Source organism: Oncorhynchus kisutch, unplaced genomic scaffold (assembly GCF_002021735.2).
Source record: "Oncorhynchus kisutch isolate 150728-3 unplaced genomic scaffold, Okis_V2 scaffold860, whole genome shotgun sequence".
Classification (NCBI taxonomy): domain Eukaryota; kingdom Metazoa; phylum Chordata; class Actinopteri; order Salmoniformes; family Salmonidae; genus Oncorhynchus; species Oncorhynchus kisutch.
The window spans coordinates 70,972-89,079 of record NW_022262805.1 but is presented as its reverse complement, the minus strand read 5'-3'; the positions used below and the strand labels follow the sequence as shown (position 1 = coordinate 89,079).

The 18,108-nt window shown below is 44.4% G+C and overlaps 1 protein-coding gene and 1 long non-coding RNA gene across 3 annotated transcripts; one reads left to right on the top strand and one right to left on the bottom strand.

The window, feature by feature from the left end:
- The first annotated feature begins 7,716 nt into the window (after positions 1-7,716).
- On the top strand, positions 7,717-14,662 carry LOC116362665 (uncharacterized). Its single transcript, XR_004207765.1, has 4 exons — positions 7,717-8,024; positions 8,264-8,374; positions 13,869-14,139; positions 14,388-14,662. It is a non-coding gene; the product is annotated as an uncharacterized LOC116362665 (long non-coding RNA).
- Positions 10,903-12,877, bottom strand: LOC116362661 (uncharacterized). Of its 2 annotated transcripts, XM_031816720.1 has the most exons (8): positions 12,551-12,877; positions 12,154-12,293; positions 11,978-12,049; positions 11,804-11,887; positions 11,534-11,680; positions 11,364-11,444; positions 11,089-11,238; positions 10,903-10,971 (listed from the first exon to the last, which is right to left on the bottom strand). In XM_031816720.1, exons 1-8 carry the CDS (start codon positions 12,714-12,716, stop codon positions 10,918-10,920), a joined length of 894 nt encoding a protein of 297 aa, XP_031672580.1. In that variant the 5' UTR covers positions 12,717-12,877; the 3' UTR covers positions 10,903-10,917. The 2 variants fall into 2 exon arrangements, with proteins under 2 accessions (XP_031672580.1, XP_031672581.1); XM_031816721.1 differs by lacking the exon at positions 11,978-12,049.
- Positions 14,663-18,108: the final 3,446 nt, after the last annotated feature.

The window sequence follows — 18,108 nt, the reverse complement described above, 5'->3', positions numbered from 1 at the left end:
CAGATTGGTTAGAAAATCCAGGCTGGGTGTAACCCTCATATCCGTAGTTGGCTCCTGGATTTGGAGGGGCGGCGTATACGACCGGTGCCTGTGCGGGGGTCGGTGGTGCTGGAGCGGCCACCAACATCTGGTTAATGGTCTGAGTCACAATCTTGGCTATATCAGTGGGTTCCTCCGCCACCATTTGCTTTTTTGGCTTTGCAGTCTTTTGGGCCTCATTCAATTGTAATTTGAGCAGTTGGAGTTGCAGCGACTGAACTTGTGAATCAGCCGTGCCTTTGTCTTTGTTGTATTGAGAGATGTGATGGTGGACATGGGAGTTGAATTGGGCAGTGGGCAAGGCCATCAGCCCCACTGTGGCCCTAAGCTTCGTTTTCACTTCTATGGGTGTCCCATTCACCACCATCTCCTTCCACATGCTGAGAGTGGTTCCGCTCTGGTCATGGGGTTCAATGTGGACTGACCTCCAGGTGGTCTTGGCCCTATCTAGGTATTGAGCTGCCTGCTCCCCGTCTTCCATGGCAAAAGAGGTAAGGGTTGCATAATTTTTTTCGGTGGGATATGCCCTTCTGAGCTCATTCCACAGTGATACTCTGTATTTCTCAGGTTCTGTTGCTGACCCCAATTTTCCCAGTCCTGCTGTGTTTATTAGGGCATTCATGGTCGTGTAGTCGGTTGACCTAGCCAATAAGGCCTTCATGTCCCCCAAGGCAAGCCGGACCCCGGAAGTTAGGGACTGAAGCTGAAGCAGCCAGGCTGAGGCACCCCCATGTAAGCTCGGGAGCTGTTCCATCAGGGCCGTTAAATCGTGCATCTTCCAGGCAACGTATTCCTCTCGGTGGGTTGTTTCGTCCATCCTGAGTGGCATTTGATACGGCCCATGTTGTCTTTGGGCTTCTTCTTCTCCTCCTCTCCTTTGTCTGGCTATGATGCGCCTCGACCGTCTTACTGCCGTTTCAACGGGGGTTGATTTTCCCTTAAAAACTCCTTGTATCAGGATTATTTCACCCGATTCTTCTGCGACTTCTTCCATGAGTTTCAGTTGGCTTTCTGCCTCCCATACACCTGCAGCCGTGAGGGGAACGTCCTCCTCTGTCTCCTCTTGTGGTTCCATATCATCTCCTTCCTGTTCTTCCGGTTCGCTGAAAGACATTACATTTTCTTCTTGTCGGCGGCCACTTGTGAAATACTCCTTACTAATATCGCTCCTTGGTTCCCCTCTATGTTCTCTGTACACACTGGATGTGCAGAAGGTGGGGGTTCCTCTCCCCTCTGACTTCAAGCGGCTCCCGTTGCCCCCTGCTCCATCTATGAATGGATTCCTCGTGTGGCCACTGGGGCGGAGCTGTTCTCGCATAGTTCGAGGGGCATGCATGTCAGATGGCCCTGGTGTGCACTTTTGTGCACCCCCTGGTGTGGAGCAACCCTGTGGGCCAGGCTTTAATTCTTCACACTCCAGGTGGCCCCCTGTGATCAACGTATCCCCTTGGAGTACTCCTTCATTTACAAGGAACACAGGGGCCTGTGTTGACGCGTGCCCGGCCCTTTTCCCCTTATCAGTATAAGGTGGAGGCAAATTTGAGAGGACTGGGTAAAGGGGTTGGGTCGTTGAGGGCACATGTGTTGGCGGGGCAGAGGGAAATGGATTTGGCGCCATCTCCTGGTGGTGGTCCGTCTGCTCATCTTCCCCTTGTGAGGGAGTGGCCACCCCCATCATTTCCGTTTTTTTATTCAGTTGTGCTCTTAGCGCCTCTTCGATGGCCCAAGTTCCTATCTTCAGTTCCACTTCTGCCCTTTCTCTCTTTTTAGTCCCTTTTTTCTTAAATACGTGACTTTTGTTATTTTCTACTTCCTTGTCTCTGGCCTCCTGTAACGTCCCTCTCAACTCACATTCCATCGTTTTCAGCTGGGCCCCTGTTGGCGGCCCCCCCCCTAGATAACCTGCTTGTATCCATTTTAACTTCAATCCCTCCCATACTTTCTTTATAGGCTTCCATTGTTCCTGTCCCCCTGATCTATATTCAATTTTTTGTTCTAGGAACTCATTAAACCTCAGCTTTGGAGTATTGGGGTTCGCCATTGTGAATTTGCTTTAAACGTAATTTAATTTAATTCAATCGGAATTTAATCGTAGTTTTAATCGAAATTCTCTCCTTCTATCTGAATATAGTTAGCATATACTTCGCCCGACGTTGATTAATACCCACGATGTATTCGAAGAGACACTATTGCTCGTACTCTGCCTTATCTCAGAGCTTCTCCTTCGTATATTCAGGTTGAGAAAAAACGCATGGGCTGTATAGCATTTGTGGAGCGCACAACCAAGGATCTATTGGACTATTTAGTCTCAATATTTAAATATTATATTCAGTTATTATTTCAATTATACATCAGTCATTTCGTTCCTGATTATACATTTATACATGTACCTATTAACATAGGTACATACAATATAGAAGTTTCGGATTTAGCCAATATCCCTTATTATAATTCTATCTCTCTCCCTCTATCTAACCACCAACAATCTTAATGGAAACAATTACAACCACATTGCATTTGAACATAACATAAACAGTTACAAATAGACAAAACAAGACAAAACAACACGTTATATCTCTGACCCCTGAAAGCCGATCCTTATCAGTGAATTTCTATCAGACTGAGCCGTACCGGGTCACGGGATAAAATTACAATTTATACCCTCGGCGCCAGATTTGAAGAATAGTAATTAGCTATCCCCTACTGATCTCTATTCCTGATCCCTATCGAGCTGACCCCTATCAGAATTATTACACATGTCCGACCCCTATCGGTGAATCTCTATCAGACTGAGCCGTACCGGGTCACGGGATAAAATTACAATTTATCCCCTCGGCGCCAGATTTGAAGAATAGTAATTAGCTATCCCCTACTGATCTCTATTCCCGACCCCTATCGGAACTATCAAAGACAAAACAGTGATCACTCATCATTGAAAGCTAGCAGACTGTGCTGACCGGGTCACGGGTCCCAAAATTACAATTTGTCCCCTCGGCGCCAGAGTTAATGAATAGTAATTAGCTATCCCCTTACTGATATCTCATCAATGATTTAAATCACACCGGCCGTCGCCGGTTCGTTACTACATATGTTCACATACACTGTTATTTCGACTCGTCAGCAAATTATAAATTTACACAAGAATTCATACTTACTCGGAAAAACTGATAAAAATTTGGACAGACTTTACGACAATATGCAAAGTTTGATTTAACAGGCTTTTGCTTACCTTATTTTTTTATGGTGCACCTTGAGATCAGTTTCCCGAGTTGAGCAGAATTGTTGCCCTCCCCCGAAAGTCTTCACCAGTCTTTTTTATTTATTTAATGAATCGTCCTTTCACCAACTCGCCCCTCCCCACACCCAAATCAACTCACTTCGACTGGATCGTTAGTAAACTATACTCTGCTACCATTTCTGTTATAAATTGGATATGTAGACGGGCGAGTCGGTCAAGGATCGATTCAGACAAGGTGGTAAATTGTATGACAAGCTACAGTTTATTCAGAGTGAAGATATCTAGAACAGCGTAATTACGGCTCTCCCGCTGGTTCGTACGGAAGCGCAGACGAAGAAGAGACCGTTACAATCAGTACACCACTAATATATAGAAAAGAAAGTAGGTTGATTCTGGAAGATCGGATCTTTGGATTGGTTCAGCTGGGGTGTAGTCTGTAGTCTTCCGCCATTGGCTCAGTAGTCTGTCCGTCATCGTAGAATCCTCTTCGGGCACACAATGTTAAGATACAAAGGAGATTATGTGTGTGTGCGCTGGTTTTGGCAATTAGTGTAATGCGGGAGCTATCCTGTAGGGGACCCCATAGGCTCTACTTTGAGTTGTAGGCCGTTATCAACAATAGTTTGGTCACCTGCATAAGAAATAGCATTTCTCTACAATATGTAGACGGGCGAGTCGGTCAAGGATCGATTCAGACAAGGTGGTAAATTGTATGACAAGCGACAGTTTATTCAGAGTGAAGATATCTAGAACAGCGTAATTACGGCTCTCCCGCTAGTTCGTACGGAACTGCAGACAAAGAGACCGTTACAATCAGTACACCACTAATATATAGAACAGAAAGTAGGTTGATTCTGGAAGATCGGATCTTTGGATTGGTTCAGCTGGGGTGTAGTCTGTAGTCTTCCGCCATTGGCTCAGTTGTCTGTCCGTCATCGTAGAATCCTCTTCGGGCACACAATGTTCAGCTACAAAGGAGATTATGTGTGTGCGCGGGTTTTGGCAATTAGTGTAATGCGGGAGCTATCCTGTAGGGGACCCCACAGGCTTTACTTTGAGTTGTAGCCCTGTATTAACAATAGGTTGGTCACCTGCATAAGAAATAGCATTTCTCTACACAAGTGCCGATGTATTTGTGGCATGATGTGAACAGTACAAATTTGTGTCACTACCAAGGTCTAATGGTTTTAAATGACTGTTTTGTATTGTCTGGAAACTCACTTGTAGAATTCGCTTGCGGTAGGTCTCTTAAAAAAGAGAAGCCATACAATGTTATTAAACCGAGGTGCCTAGTTATTCTTCTTTTGTTGATATCAGGTAACGTGCAACCTAACCCTGGCCCTGATATACAATGTCTCCAATCCCCCTCTGATTTTAAATCAAGATCTGGTTTTGGTATTTTTCATTTAAATGTGCGCAGCCTGTTGTCAAAAATGGATGGGGTTAGGATTTGGGCTAAATCAACTGATGCTGATGTAATTGTGTTTTCTGAAACCTGGCTCAGCAAGTCTGTTTTTGTGGTTACAATGTTTATCGCACTGATCGTTTTAAGAAAGGTGGGGGTGTGGCTATATATGTAAAAACTAAAATTCCCTGTAAGTGTGGCAAAGTCTGAAACTATATGTAAACAGTTGGCATTTCTTGCTTTGAATATTGACGTTTCAAAGGGTCTCTCTATAACTCTCTATAACTGTGATTGGCTGTTATAGACCCCCCTGTGTTCTCGATTATGCATTTTCTTCTTTGACACACCTTATGTCTAAACTTCTAAATTACAGTGAAATGATCTTGATTGGTGATCTCAACTGGTGTTGGTTAAAGCCGGTGTCTGATGATTTAAAAAATGTTTTTTAATTCTATGAATCTTACCCAGTTGATTAACTCACCCACTCGCCCAAATCTTAAATGCCCAGATCAATCTACCCTGATTGATTTGATATTGACAAATGTTCCACATAAATATTCTGCGGTTGGTGTTTTTTGAACATTGCACAACCTGCAACAAAACACTGAAAGAGCATTTTATTCCAAATGTGTTTGTGTTTGAATAAAGACCCGAAGAATGAAATCAATGTGTGGATGTTGATTGGACAATGTATATGTGCTTTGCAGAAGCCATTTGTTTTGCATTCCCTGTAGCGTGTATTTTACTGGAGTATGATCAGATTGCTTTGTTTAAATCAGAAAAGTCTGGACACACCTACTCATTTAAGGGTTTTTCTTTATTTTTACATTTTTTTTACATTTTAGAATAATAGTGAAGACATCAAAACTATGAAATAGCACAATTGGAATCATGTAGTAAGCAAAAAAGTAGCCATCCTTCTCCTTGACCACTTTGCACACTCTTGGCATTCTCTCAAACCTGTTCATGAGCAAGTCACCTGGAATGCATTTAAATTAACAGGTGTACCTTCTTAAAAGTTCATTTGTGGAATTTCTTTCCTTCTTAAAGCGTTTGAGCCAATAAGGTTGTGTTGAGACAAGGAAGGGATGGTTTACAGAAGATATCCCTATTTGGTAAAAGACCAAGTCTCAAATAAGCAAAGAGAAACAACAGTCCATCGTTACTTAAGACATGAAGGTCAGTCAATAAGGAACATTTCAAGAACTTTGAAAGATTCTTCTAGTGCAGTCGCAAAAACCATGAAGCGTTATGATGAATCTGGCTCTCATGAGGAAGACCCCAGAGTAACCTCTGCTGCAGAGGATACGTTTAGTAGAGTTAACTGCACCTCAGATTGGAGCCCAAATACATGCTTCACAGAGTTCAAGAAACACACAACTCAACATGCACTGTTCAGAGGAGAATGTGTGAATCAGGCCTTCATAGTCGAATTGCTCCATTGAAACCACAACTAAAGGACGGACACCAAAAATAAGAAGAGACTTGCTTGGGCCAAGAAACACGAGCAATGGACCTTAGACTGGTGGAAATCTGTACTTTGGTTTGATGAGTCCAAATTTGCGATTGTTGCCTTTCAATGTTTGTGTAAAGAATCCAGGGTGTTTAGTTGTGTCACGACTTCTGCCGAAGTTGGTGCCTCTCCTTGTTCCGAGGCGTTCGGTGGTCATTGTCACCGGCTTTCTAGCTACCACCGATCTACGCTTCTTTTTCCAGTTTGTTATGTCTTGATTGTACACACCTGGTTCCCATTACGTTATAATTATTTCCCTATTTAACCCTCTGGTTCCCATGATGTTTTGTGCGTGATTGTTCCTTGTTGAGTGTTAGTCTTCTGTGTCATTGTGTGTTTTTCCCTGCGTGGAATTTATGATTGTTTATTTTTCGAGTAAACTACGTTATTTTACTCAGTTCTGTGTCCTGCGCCTGACTCCGTGCTCACCTCTGCACACTGACACTTGACAGAATCACGCACCAAAAATATGGAATCAGCAGGTGCACCCAGTCCTCCTGTACCAGTAGAGGAACGCGTCCAGCAGCACGCGACTATGCTCCAACATCTTGGCACAGCCATGGATCGCGTGCTGCTCACCATGAAACGATGGGAGAGAGGGGGTTTTCCCACACCTCCATCAACTTCACCCCAACCAACACCACAACCCACACCACTGTCCACCCCTCCGTCACCTGGACTTCAGGACCCTGGCTGCCAGCGTGGGATGGAATGAGAGGGCCCTGATCGACCATTACCGGTGTAGTCTATGTGGGCCACCAGCGGACGTCCGTATCGGGTCCGTCCATTCCATCCCCCAGTACCTCCGATCCTACACTGTACTTGTGGTAATACTTTGTGAGTAGGCAACAAATACAATGGTTGGCTGGCTGGTGGTGGCTGGTCCGCTCCAGGAGTCTGAGGTGCGGGAGGTTCCTCTGCCCCCTCTGGACATCGAGGATTCGAGGCATCGGGCGAGGAGCCTTCAGTAACTTGTGGAGTGGGAGGGACACGGTCCATAGGAGGCATGCTGGGTTCTGGTGGAGGACGTGTTGGACAATTCAATTCTGCGGGATTTCCACCGTCTCCGTTCAGATCGCCCTGCACCTCGCCCTCTGGGTGGTCCCCGAGGTCGGTGTCGGTGCGCTGCTGGAGCCCCGCGTCAAGGGGGGGGGGGGGGGGGTACTGTCACGACTTCCCCCGAAGTCGGTTCCTCTCCTTGTTCAGGCATCGTTCGGCGGTAGACTTCACCGGTCTTCTAGCAATCGCCGATCCACCTTTCATTTTCCATTTGTTTTGTCTTGTTTTCCCACACACCTGGTTTACAGCAGTCAACTGTTGTCACTGTTGTTATTCTATAGAGGGTCGTGATTCGTTTAGGTTAACTAACAAAAAAAGTGGTCTGGTCCCTTTTCCATGATGAAAGTCTCCCGAAATTAAAATCCAATATTCCAAAATATAGATATAAGCCTTCAAGTACTCATCTAACCAACTTCTTCAGGGCCAACCAGTCCCCCTGTCGCCCTGAAACCCAACCCCCATAAGAAGAAGCCCAAATACAATCTGCCCTTGCCCAGTATACATACAAGGTCAGGGGACAACACTGGTTTTCATCTTGTAGTTCAACTTGTTTTATACACAGTTTAAAGGGATAGTTCATCCAAATTACAAAATGACTTAAGTTACGTTTACATTTCATTTCAAATCCAATGCATCCAAAGTGTACATTAGTCTTTCCTGGTTCATAACATATTTTTTGGTCCCTTTCAGATCACAGCCATGTCAACAGTGGGCGTCAGGCTTGTAAGAGACATGAATTATCTGTGAGATTCAGTGAACAAGGCTAGAAGGTGAGATTCTGTCTCTCTAACTACTCATTGTACTGAATAGATAATCATGAGCTAACATTGTACCACCTTATTTTCTGTAACAGACAGTTAGTATTCTAGGGAAGCAAGGCATTTGTGTAGAATGTGCATTGTAGAGTATGTTCTTTGCATTCTTTATCATGTATTTCTCATAGAAAGAGTCTGTTCTAGTCATTCATCTAATCTTGTCATTCGATTTCTATGGTATTTCTCTCCATTAGGACTGGGTATTGGCTCCTACGGGTTACTCTGCCTTCTACTGTGATGGAGAATGCCTCTACCCTCTGTGTTCCTGCATAAACTCCACCACCCACACTATGATCCAACTAGTGGTCAGTATGCACTACTACACCCTCTCTCACATGAACGCTAACATTACGGTTTCAGTGGGAAAGACGGTAAATGGTTCAGACATGCTACACACACTGATAATACAAAACATTGAGGACACCTGCTCTTTCCATGACATAGACTGACCAAGTTAAAGCTATGACCCCTTATTGATGTCACTTGTTGAATCTACTTCAATCAGTGTAGATGAAGGGGAGTTAAAGAAAGATTTTAAAACCTTGAGAGAATTGAGACATGGATTGTGTGTGTCATTCAGAGGGTGATTCAGCAAGAGAAAAGATTTAACTGTCTTTGAACGGGGTATGGTAGTAGGTGCCAGGCGCACCGTGTTAAGTGTGTCAAGCACTGCAACACTGCTGTTTTTTTTCATGCTCAACAGTTTCCCATGTGTCTCAAGAATGGTCCACCACCCAAAGGACGTCCAGCCAACTTGACACAACATGGGCCAGCACCTTTGTGGAACGCTTAGGGCAGCTTGTCGAGTCCATGCCCAGAGGAAATGAGGCTGTTCTGAGGGGAAAAGAGTGTGCAACTCAATATTAGGAAGATGTTCCTAGTCTATTGTGGACTCAGTGTATGTCATCCTACATGTTTTTAAATAGTACAGTATTTTTTTTATTTAACTAGGCAAGTCAGTTAAAAACAAATTCTTATTTTCAATGATGGCCAAGGAACAGTGGGTTAACTGCCTGTTCAGTGGCAGAACTACAGATGTGTACCTTGTCAGCTCGGGGGTTTGAACTTGCAACCTTCTGGTTATTAGTCCAACACTCTAACCACTAGGCTACGCTGCCACCCCAGTATCACAAACCACTGTACAAAACCATATAAGTGTGGGCCTGTAGTATCTGTAAATCAACTAAACATAGTTTTTTTATTTCCATATGCAGATAATAAAGCATCATTGTTCATGTAATATTCTAATATATGCATTATACCTCCAGGAAGAGGAAATGGTCATAAAACCAAATAGATGAAAAGACAGAAACAAAATGTTTTTGAACTACAACTTATTTTATTTTAAAATGTCAAATTCAGTGCAAAGTAATGTAGTGCATTGGTGTCTAGATCCCTGTTGGGAGGCAAAGTGTCACAATAATCCTGTGGGGAGAGAAAACAAGAGAATACATTAAATTCATGGGTGTTAACTAATCAGGGTTCAACAAAGCACTTCAAGTCCTCAATTCCTTCAAAAGAGAGAGAGAAGGAGAAAGGAGTATGGTCCCTGCAGTAGGACTACATGCTGGCCATGAGGTTCTCCAAGTGGTACTCCAGGAGGCTGGAGAGCTCAGAGACCAGAGACTCGGAGTTAAAATACCAGGCCAGCTGCTGGCCAAACATGTCATCTAGCAGAGCCATCAGTCCGCCCTGAAGAGAACACCACACAACACATAGAAAATGGCTCTGAGTTACTAGCTTATCAAGAGGAGAGAGACAATTAGAAATACTCCCCCTAAAATGGCATTGAAACCTGGTTAACCATGAATAAGGAAGTCAAAAGGAAGTACACTAAGAATATGGAAGTAAACAGGAAGTAACCTCTTGACTCTTACATTGAGCAGCAGTAGGATTCTATCAGCCTCTGGCTCAATGTTGGCAGCAGTGGGCAGGAAGGAGTACAGGAGAGCGTACAGATGCTCCACGAACCCACCAGGGTGCTAAAGGAAACAAAGGAGGAGAAAAGAGGAGAGAAGAGAAGAGGAATTTAAGTGAAACTGCTAATAGAGCGATATCAAAACATGTTCCAGTGAGATGCTACTTACCACCATCAGGGACTTCTGAGCTGTCATCATCCCAAACAGCACCAGCTCAAAGAGGACATCTATCATGTTCACATGATGGATCTAGGACAAGAAAACACGTTTGGAGAAAATAGGAATGATTTCATAAATATCAGCTACTGTGATGTATAAAAGACATGCATGTGGAAGAACTCAGTGAGACTTGAAAGAGTTAATGAACTCACCTTTGCCTCAGCCAGCTCCCTCTCAATGTCATTCCGCTTGGAGGGGTCACTCAGGTAGTCCACAAAGTCATTATAGGTACGGATGAATTTGGCCTCGTCCTATGACAAAGAAAAGAGCATCTTAGTGAACAGAACACATTTCCCCTCAGGGACGCTCTCTTTCCCTTGAAAGAGAATGAGTAAGTGAGTTACCATGTGGTTGGCCTGAACAAGGCCGCCCAGGAGGACCTTTCCCGCCACAAACAGATGGTTCCTGCTCAGGGTGGAACCAAGCAGGGTCTAGGGAAGAGGGAAGAGTTAGGGTGAGACATCTTCCTCTTGGAGACAGAACAAGAAGTCACAGAGACAAAAAGAACAGTGGGTCTACTCACAGTGAAGGCCTGTGGCAAGTAGTCGAGCCTCAGGGCGATATCCTCCACTCTCTTGGTGGTAAGGTAGAGGCTGTGAAAGGGAGGGAATGAAGCATGTCAACCATTAGAGTCAATGGGGGATAACAGCATTATGACCACTATCCTTCAGCATTTGACAAGCTCAGACTACACAGACATTTAGAGGAACTCACTTTAGCAGAGGAACCTCCCTCTCCTCAGGCAGCAGGTCCTCCTCCCAGCCCTACGACAACAAAACAAGCATTCAAAATCAGTGACCAGTGCAATGACATAACAAACAATCGGTCAATGGAAGGATCTTAATGCTCCTAGTCAATAGTATGTGTGTGTAACGTCTGACCTCATAGCAGTTGTGGCCCTCAGGCTCTGGGTCAGTGAACTGCTGAGTGGTGGGAGTAGAGAAGGAGGCAGCCTCCGACCACGCTGAAGAGGATAGAAGCCCGTCCAGCCCCATGTGGAGAGTGGCGTACACCACTGAGACATCAGTCTGCTGCTCAAAACACACACAGCACACCGGTTTACCACACACACACACGTTATTAGAAAACATACCAAATCGAATGCAAAAATGCCCATTAATGTCTAGTCTATATACATAGGAAATCGTTTATTTACCTGGTAGCAGCCAAGCGTCACGTCCACAGACGTCTCGTGGCGGAGGTGAGACGCATAGTGGGTCACCCTGCCAGCCACACGCTGACAAAGAGAGAATACATATTAAGGCCAAATGGAATAAGTGAAGAAAACCCTAATCTACTACTGTTTCAGTAGTATTTACGTCTTACCTGGATCCAAGTGATGGACTGCACTTTGGTGGCACAGTAGGGGATGCCCTCTGGACTAAGCCTGGCTGTCTCCTTGGAGATGGCCCACACCAGTTGAGTCTCCAGGCCTCTCACCCTACTCACGTGGTGCATCCTCACCACCACCTGCTGTTGAGATAAACAACAAGACAACATCAACAAAACCACTTCGGCAATTGCTGTGACACATTTCCATCAAGATCAAATGACTGACAATATAGATTATGATTAGGTTGTTACAAAGACACATACCTGGGATCCCCCACGCATGTAGGTGATGATGGGGCTGATGAACTGGAAAGTTCTCCAAGCTTTAACCACCGGACCGGCATTGTTCTGCACATTACAATACATTCATGTTGGAAACAGTAAACATTGTAACCGTGATGTGACTGTGTGTGTGTGTGTGTGGGGGGGGTCTCTTACCCTGATCACAACAGGCCCACAGTACTGGGGGCTGAACCTAATCGGAATCAACTGCCAATTGCCAGTGGCCTCCTAAAGCAGAAAGCAGACAAGAGATTTGTTTCATGTTAAAGAGACAACTTGAATATCTGGGATATTTTTCAAACATAAAACCCCAAACTTTCAGAAAATTGTACCTCAAGGATAGTCTGCACATCTGGCACATCCTCAAGGATGATAGCAGCATTCTGGACATCAAGGAGGACTGGCAGCTGTGGAACATCTGGCACATCATCCAATGGCACATCCAACTGGACCTCATCCAGGACAGTTGTTTCTAAAATGAGGAACATTGGAATATAAAATAAACTATTGTTAGGACATAAAAAAATAGCAAGATTGCTAATGTTAGCTAGCTAGGTAGCAAAAGTTGATTGCTTAGAAACAGTTACTAAAGTTCATGTTAGCTAGCAAGCTACAACATCTCGAGCACAAGCATTTTTGCCATGTCTGAATGATAGAAATACACAACATTTCGCAAATTATAATGGCATTGTTAAATGTAGTCAAAGAAGAGTTGTAAACTCCACATACCCTCTTCGAAGTCGCTGTCGCTGTCCACCTGTCGACGATCACGAACCCTGCAAAACAGAAAAAGACAAGAAAAACAAGCCACAAATGAATTTGAACAACCTGTCGACGCAGTAGGCCGCCGACGTCCACGCACTCTCTCCGCCAGTCTTGAAAAGCACCCAGGCATTTTCCAGTCGATTGTTCTCAGGTCTCAAAAATCAAACAAGTTTGTTGTCAGCAGCAAAGTTGTTGTTTTCGCACAGAAAACGTTCCATAGAACGTCGGTTAGATGTCTCTTGGCAACACACGTTCGAAAATGATTGTTTACAAAATTGACAACTGTGTTGCCATAGAAATGAGTTTGGAATTCTGATTCCCTTTAGAATCCGTTAAAATTGCTTGTCATCATTCTAGTGACGTCGACGAGCTCCTTCGTAGCTCAGTTGATAAGAGCATGACGTGTTGCAAACATTGCTAAGATAGATAATGATTTCAGGGATTTTTGTGATGATGAGTTATCTGAAATTGAGATAAAATACTGTATTAAAAGCCTTAAGGACAATAGGTCCCCTGGAAATTATGGTTTAATAAGCGAGTTTTATAAAGCATTCAATGATATATTGATTCCTTTCATTCTTGCTATGTTTCACGAATCAATAGAAAATGGGGAGTTACCGGCTTCCTTAAAACAAGGTGTAATTACTTTGATTCCCAAACTTAATAAGGATACTCTTTATATAGACAACTGGAGACCCATTAGCCTGTTGAATAATGATGGGAAATTATCACGTTAGATATTTTCGTATCAGCTCTTTTTCAGAGCATATCTGATTGGTCAAAAGAGCAATTACTTTTAGAATAACTGTCTTCAAAGTAATGACTCGGGACGTCGGGGTTGATATGTACGCTTCTTTTAGTAATATTACTTGTTCACGTTACATTTAAGAACTTTAGATTCTACAGAGCAATGCAGGTAAAATGCTAGCGTAAAGGTCAGCTTAATCACTTTGCACCAGCACATAACTGGCGCGTTCTCACTCTCGTTCCTGTCGCAAGGCATTCTGGAACTTGCAGTCAAAAGCGTAATTCAAAACTAACCAATACAATTACATATGTAAATAACTGTAAAGAAATATCTTTAATTACAGCTCAATGAATTAACTTAAACTGGAACACATTAAAGTTACAACAATTACTCAAAACAATGACTGAATTGGGCTGCCTGTCTCAACGAAGCCATAGAAACCTGGACATGCTCCAACTGAAATGTTCCCTCCTGTCAGCACTGATGTTGAATGGCATTAAATACACTTTTTTTGTTCTCTCTCATCCCCTGTAGGTTTGTTGAACATGAGTGGAAATGAAACTCCAGCACACTGGTAGCACTAAAGACGTGTGAGTATAACTTTTCCAGGTGAGTTGAACCTGCCTGTGGGTGCAGTGGGGATATTCCTGGGAGGTCTACTGATGAAGAGGTATAAGCTTGGCGTTGTGTCTGGAGCCCAGCTGTCTTTCGTCACCTCCTTCATGGCCTACCTCCTCCTCCCTCTGCAGTCTGGCACTAAGTGTGACAACGTTCAGGTGGCTGGTCTGACCGTGTCCTACAACGGGTAAATATGACATCTGATTGGTTGGTTGGTGGGTTGATAAAAACAAAAGTTTTGATCAGTGGAATATGAGGGAGAGCTAGACCAAAACACACATGGGCTTGTGCCGGGGCTCCCTCTTGTGGGAATATTCAGTATGGTTGTTACTGAGCCCGGATTCCTGGCTGTTTTGTCACTGTGCCTGTGTCAATGATAGTTCAGCAACAATTATTTAAACATCATCATTACCAGCGATTTTCTCTGTCCCCCAGGTCCCCTGGTGTACGATGGCAGCCTGTTGTCAGAGTGTAACAGAGACTGCTACTGCTTGGCTGGGGAGTGGGACCCTGAGTGTTCAGACAACGGCATCACTTACACCTCCCCCTGCCTCGCAGGCTGCTCCAGCTTTACAGGTTACGGCAAGAACACGTACCAATACTATTAATGTACTGAGTGTACAAAACATTCACAGGGATGCTGGCCCATGTTGACTCCAATGCTTCCCACAGTTGTGTCAAGTTGGCTGTATGTCTTTTGAGTGGTGGACCATTCTTGATACACACAGGAAACTGTTGAGCGTAAAAAAACAGCAGCGTTGCAGTTCTTGACACAAACTGGTACCACTGGCACCTACTACCATAACCTGTTTAAAGGCACTTAAATATTTTGTCTTGCCCATTCACCCTCTGAATGGCACACATACACAATCCATATCTCAATTGTCTCAAGCTTTTACAATATATTTTCTAAACCTTTCCCCTCCTCTTTATCTATACTGATTTAAGTGGATTTAACTAGTAACATCCATAAGGGATTATAGCGTTAACCTGGATTCGCCTGGTCAGCATATGTCATGGAAAGAGCAGGTGTTCTTAATGTTTTATACACTCAGTGTAACTCATTGGCACTGAAATTAGTTATTTTCAACCATTAACTGGGGCCTTGTTGAGGCCTTATCTAAGTAAGTAATTGCTGATTGACAATAAAGTATTATTTTGATGTATGGAAAAAATATGGTATGCAATTCCTATGTAGAGAAGGTTCTCTCTGGTAGTTGTTCAATATGACTTCAGCTTTTACAGCTTTTACAGGGCACTGTGGTAAAATGGATGTTTAATCTCAGTGTGACTCCCTGTTTAAATTAAATAAAAAAACATCAACACAAACACAGGATATGGGGTACACATGGTATCACATCATTACATACTAGGCCCTACTGCACCTGCATTCCAGCACCATTCCAGCATCTGGAATTGACTCAACATGTTTGAGGTGGGGGATCAATACATGTGGGGGAAGAGGCGGCTGTCGAATGTATGATTCTGATATGTACAGGTAAGTTCATTGTGTGTGTGTGTGTGTGTGGGGGGGGGCGTCCATGTTTGTGTCCGTACTCGTCCATGTTTGTGTCCGTACTCTGAGGTGTGTTTGAATATGAATGAGCAGCAGTGTTGTGATGTGTCCTATCCCGTCCTTGCAGAGTGATCTTCCTTGGCCTGATCACATGTCTCAGTGGCTCCTCCTTAGGAGGGATGGGGACACCACTATGGGCTGATTTCAAGGTTTTACTGCTAACCTACAAAGCATTACATGGGCTTGCTCCTACCTATCTCTCTGATTTGGTCCTGCCGTACATACCTACCCGCATGCTACGGTCACAAGACACGGGCCTCCTAATTGTCCCTAGAATTTCTAAGCAAACAGCTGGAGGCAGGGCTTTCTCCTATAGAGCTAAATTTTTATGGAATGGTCTGCCTACCCATGTGAGAGACGCAGACTCGGTCTTAACCTTTTAGTCTTTACTGAAGATTCATCTCTTCAGTTGGTCATATGATTAAGTGTAGTCTGGCCCAGGAGTGTGAAGGTGAACGGAAAGGCTCTGGAGCAACGAACCGCACCGCCCTTGGTGTCTCTGCCTGGCCGGTTCCCCTCTTTCCACTGGGATTCTCAACCTCTAACCCTATTACAGGGGCTGAGGCACTGGCTTACTGGTGCTCTTTCATGCCGTCCCTACTCACTTGAGTGGGTTGAGTCACTGATGAGATCTTCCTGTCTGGGTTGGCGCCCCCCCTTGGGTTGTGCCGTGGCGGAGATCTTTGTGGGTTATACTCGGCCTTGTCTCAGTAAGTTGGTGGTTGAAGATATCCCTCTAGTGGTGTGGGTCTGTGCTTTGGCAAAGTGGGTGGGGTTATATCCTTCCTGTTTGGCCCTGTCCGGGGGTATCATCAGATGGGGCCACAGTGTCTCCTGACCCCTTCTGTCTCAGCCTCCAGTATTTATGCTGCAGTAGTTTATGTGTCGGGGGGCTAGGGTCAGTTTGTTATATCTGGAGTACTTCTCCTGTCTTATCCGGTGTCCTGTGTGAATTTAAGTATGCTCTCTCTAATTCTCTCTTTCTTTCTCTCTCTCTCTCTCGGAGGACCTGAGCTCTAGGACCATCCCTCAGTACTACCTGGCATGATGACTCCTTGCTGTCCCCAGTCCACCTGGCCGTGCTGCTTCTCCAGTTTCAGCTGTTTTGCCTGTGGTTATGGAACCCTGACCTGTTCACCAGACGTCCTACCTGTCCCAGACCTGCTGTTTTCAACTCTCTAGAGACAGCAGGATGGTAGAGGTACTCTTAATAATCGGCTATGAAAAGCCAACTGACATTTACTCCTGAGGTGCTGACTTGCTGCACCCCCGACAACTACTGTGACTATTATTATTTGACCATGCTGGTCATTTATGAACATTTGAACATCTTGGCCATGTTCTGTTATAATTTCCACCCGGCACAGCCAGAAGAGGACTGGCCACCCCTCATAGCATGGCTCCTCTCTAGGTTTCTTCCTAGGTTTTGGCCTTTCTAGGGAGTTTTTCCTAGCATTGCTTGCTGTTTGGGGTTTTAGGCTGGGTTTCTGTACAGCACTTTGAGATATCAGCGGATAAAAATACATTTGATTTGATTTGACAGACCCCACACTCATCTCTAGAGATCGAACTTCAGACTCCCTCCAAAACCACTGAACCCCTCAACACACCGAAAGAGATTACGGTGCACACCCTTAGAGGGAGCCGGAACAGGATAACTCCCTCCACCATCACAAAGACACAGAGGAGGAGGAACTATCCAACACCCAGGGAGAGAGAACGAGTGACCTCAGTCGAACACAGTCAGAAAGAGGAGGTGGAAGAGGCATTAGATAGAGGAGGAGGTTACCCCAGAGGCCATTCCTCCTGTTCATGTGAGTAAGAAAGAGCAGAAGGCTTCTGATCAGCCAAATGGCAGGCAGAGGGAGAGCTCATAGTGATTCACACCCACAGAGAGAAAGACAACCCACACAACCTCTTGGTTGTGATGAACCGCAGAGGTAGAGGCACAGGGCTAGCCTGCCTGCTCTGATCCTCAAGTCAATTGTATTTAAATTCATTTTCATTAAAGATTTTTATTCAAGAATTGAAAAGTCCCATTTACTTAATGATCATTTTTCACTGTCTTCAACCCTCACGAACCAGGGTGAGTCTGGGTCACCCTTTTACTGCTGCTCATTCCTTAAAGTACTATTACCAACGAATACCTGTTTGTCTGTCGTCATAGCTGTTCTTAACCTGTTCAACTCTGACGCCCTCTGGTGGCATTTTATAAATGATGCATAATATTCTATTCTGCCCTCATAAAGTACATTTCGGTCCTTACAGAAACATTCTTACGGAAAAGGAAAGGTGAATACCTAGTCAGTTGTGCAACTGAATGCATTCAACTAAAATGTGTCTTACGCATTTGACCCAACCCCTCTGAATCAGAGATGTGCGGGGTCTGCCTTAATCGACATTCACGTCATCCGCGCCCAGGGAACAGTGGGTTACCTCCCTTGCTCAGGGGCAGAACGACAGTTAAGTACTGTTAGAAAGCTAAGAACTGTGGGATTCTGATAATCGTCAGAAACAATGTGACTATTACAGAGCCCGAGATACGGTGGAGGTCCAAATTGTCAGTTGTTGGGGAATAAG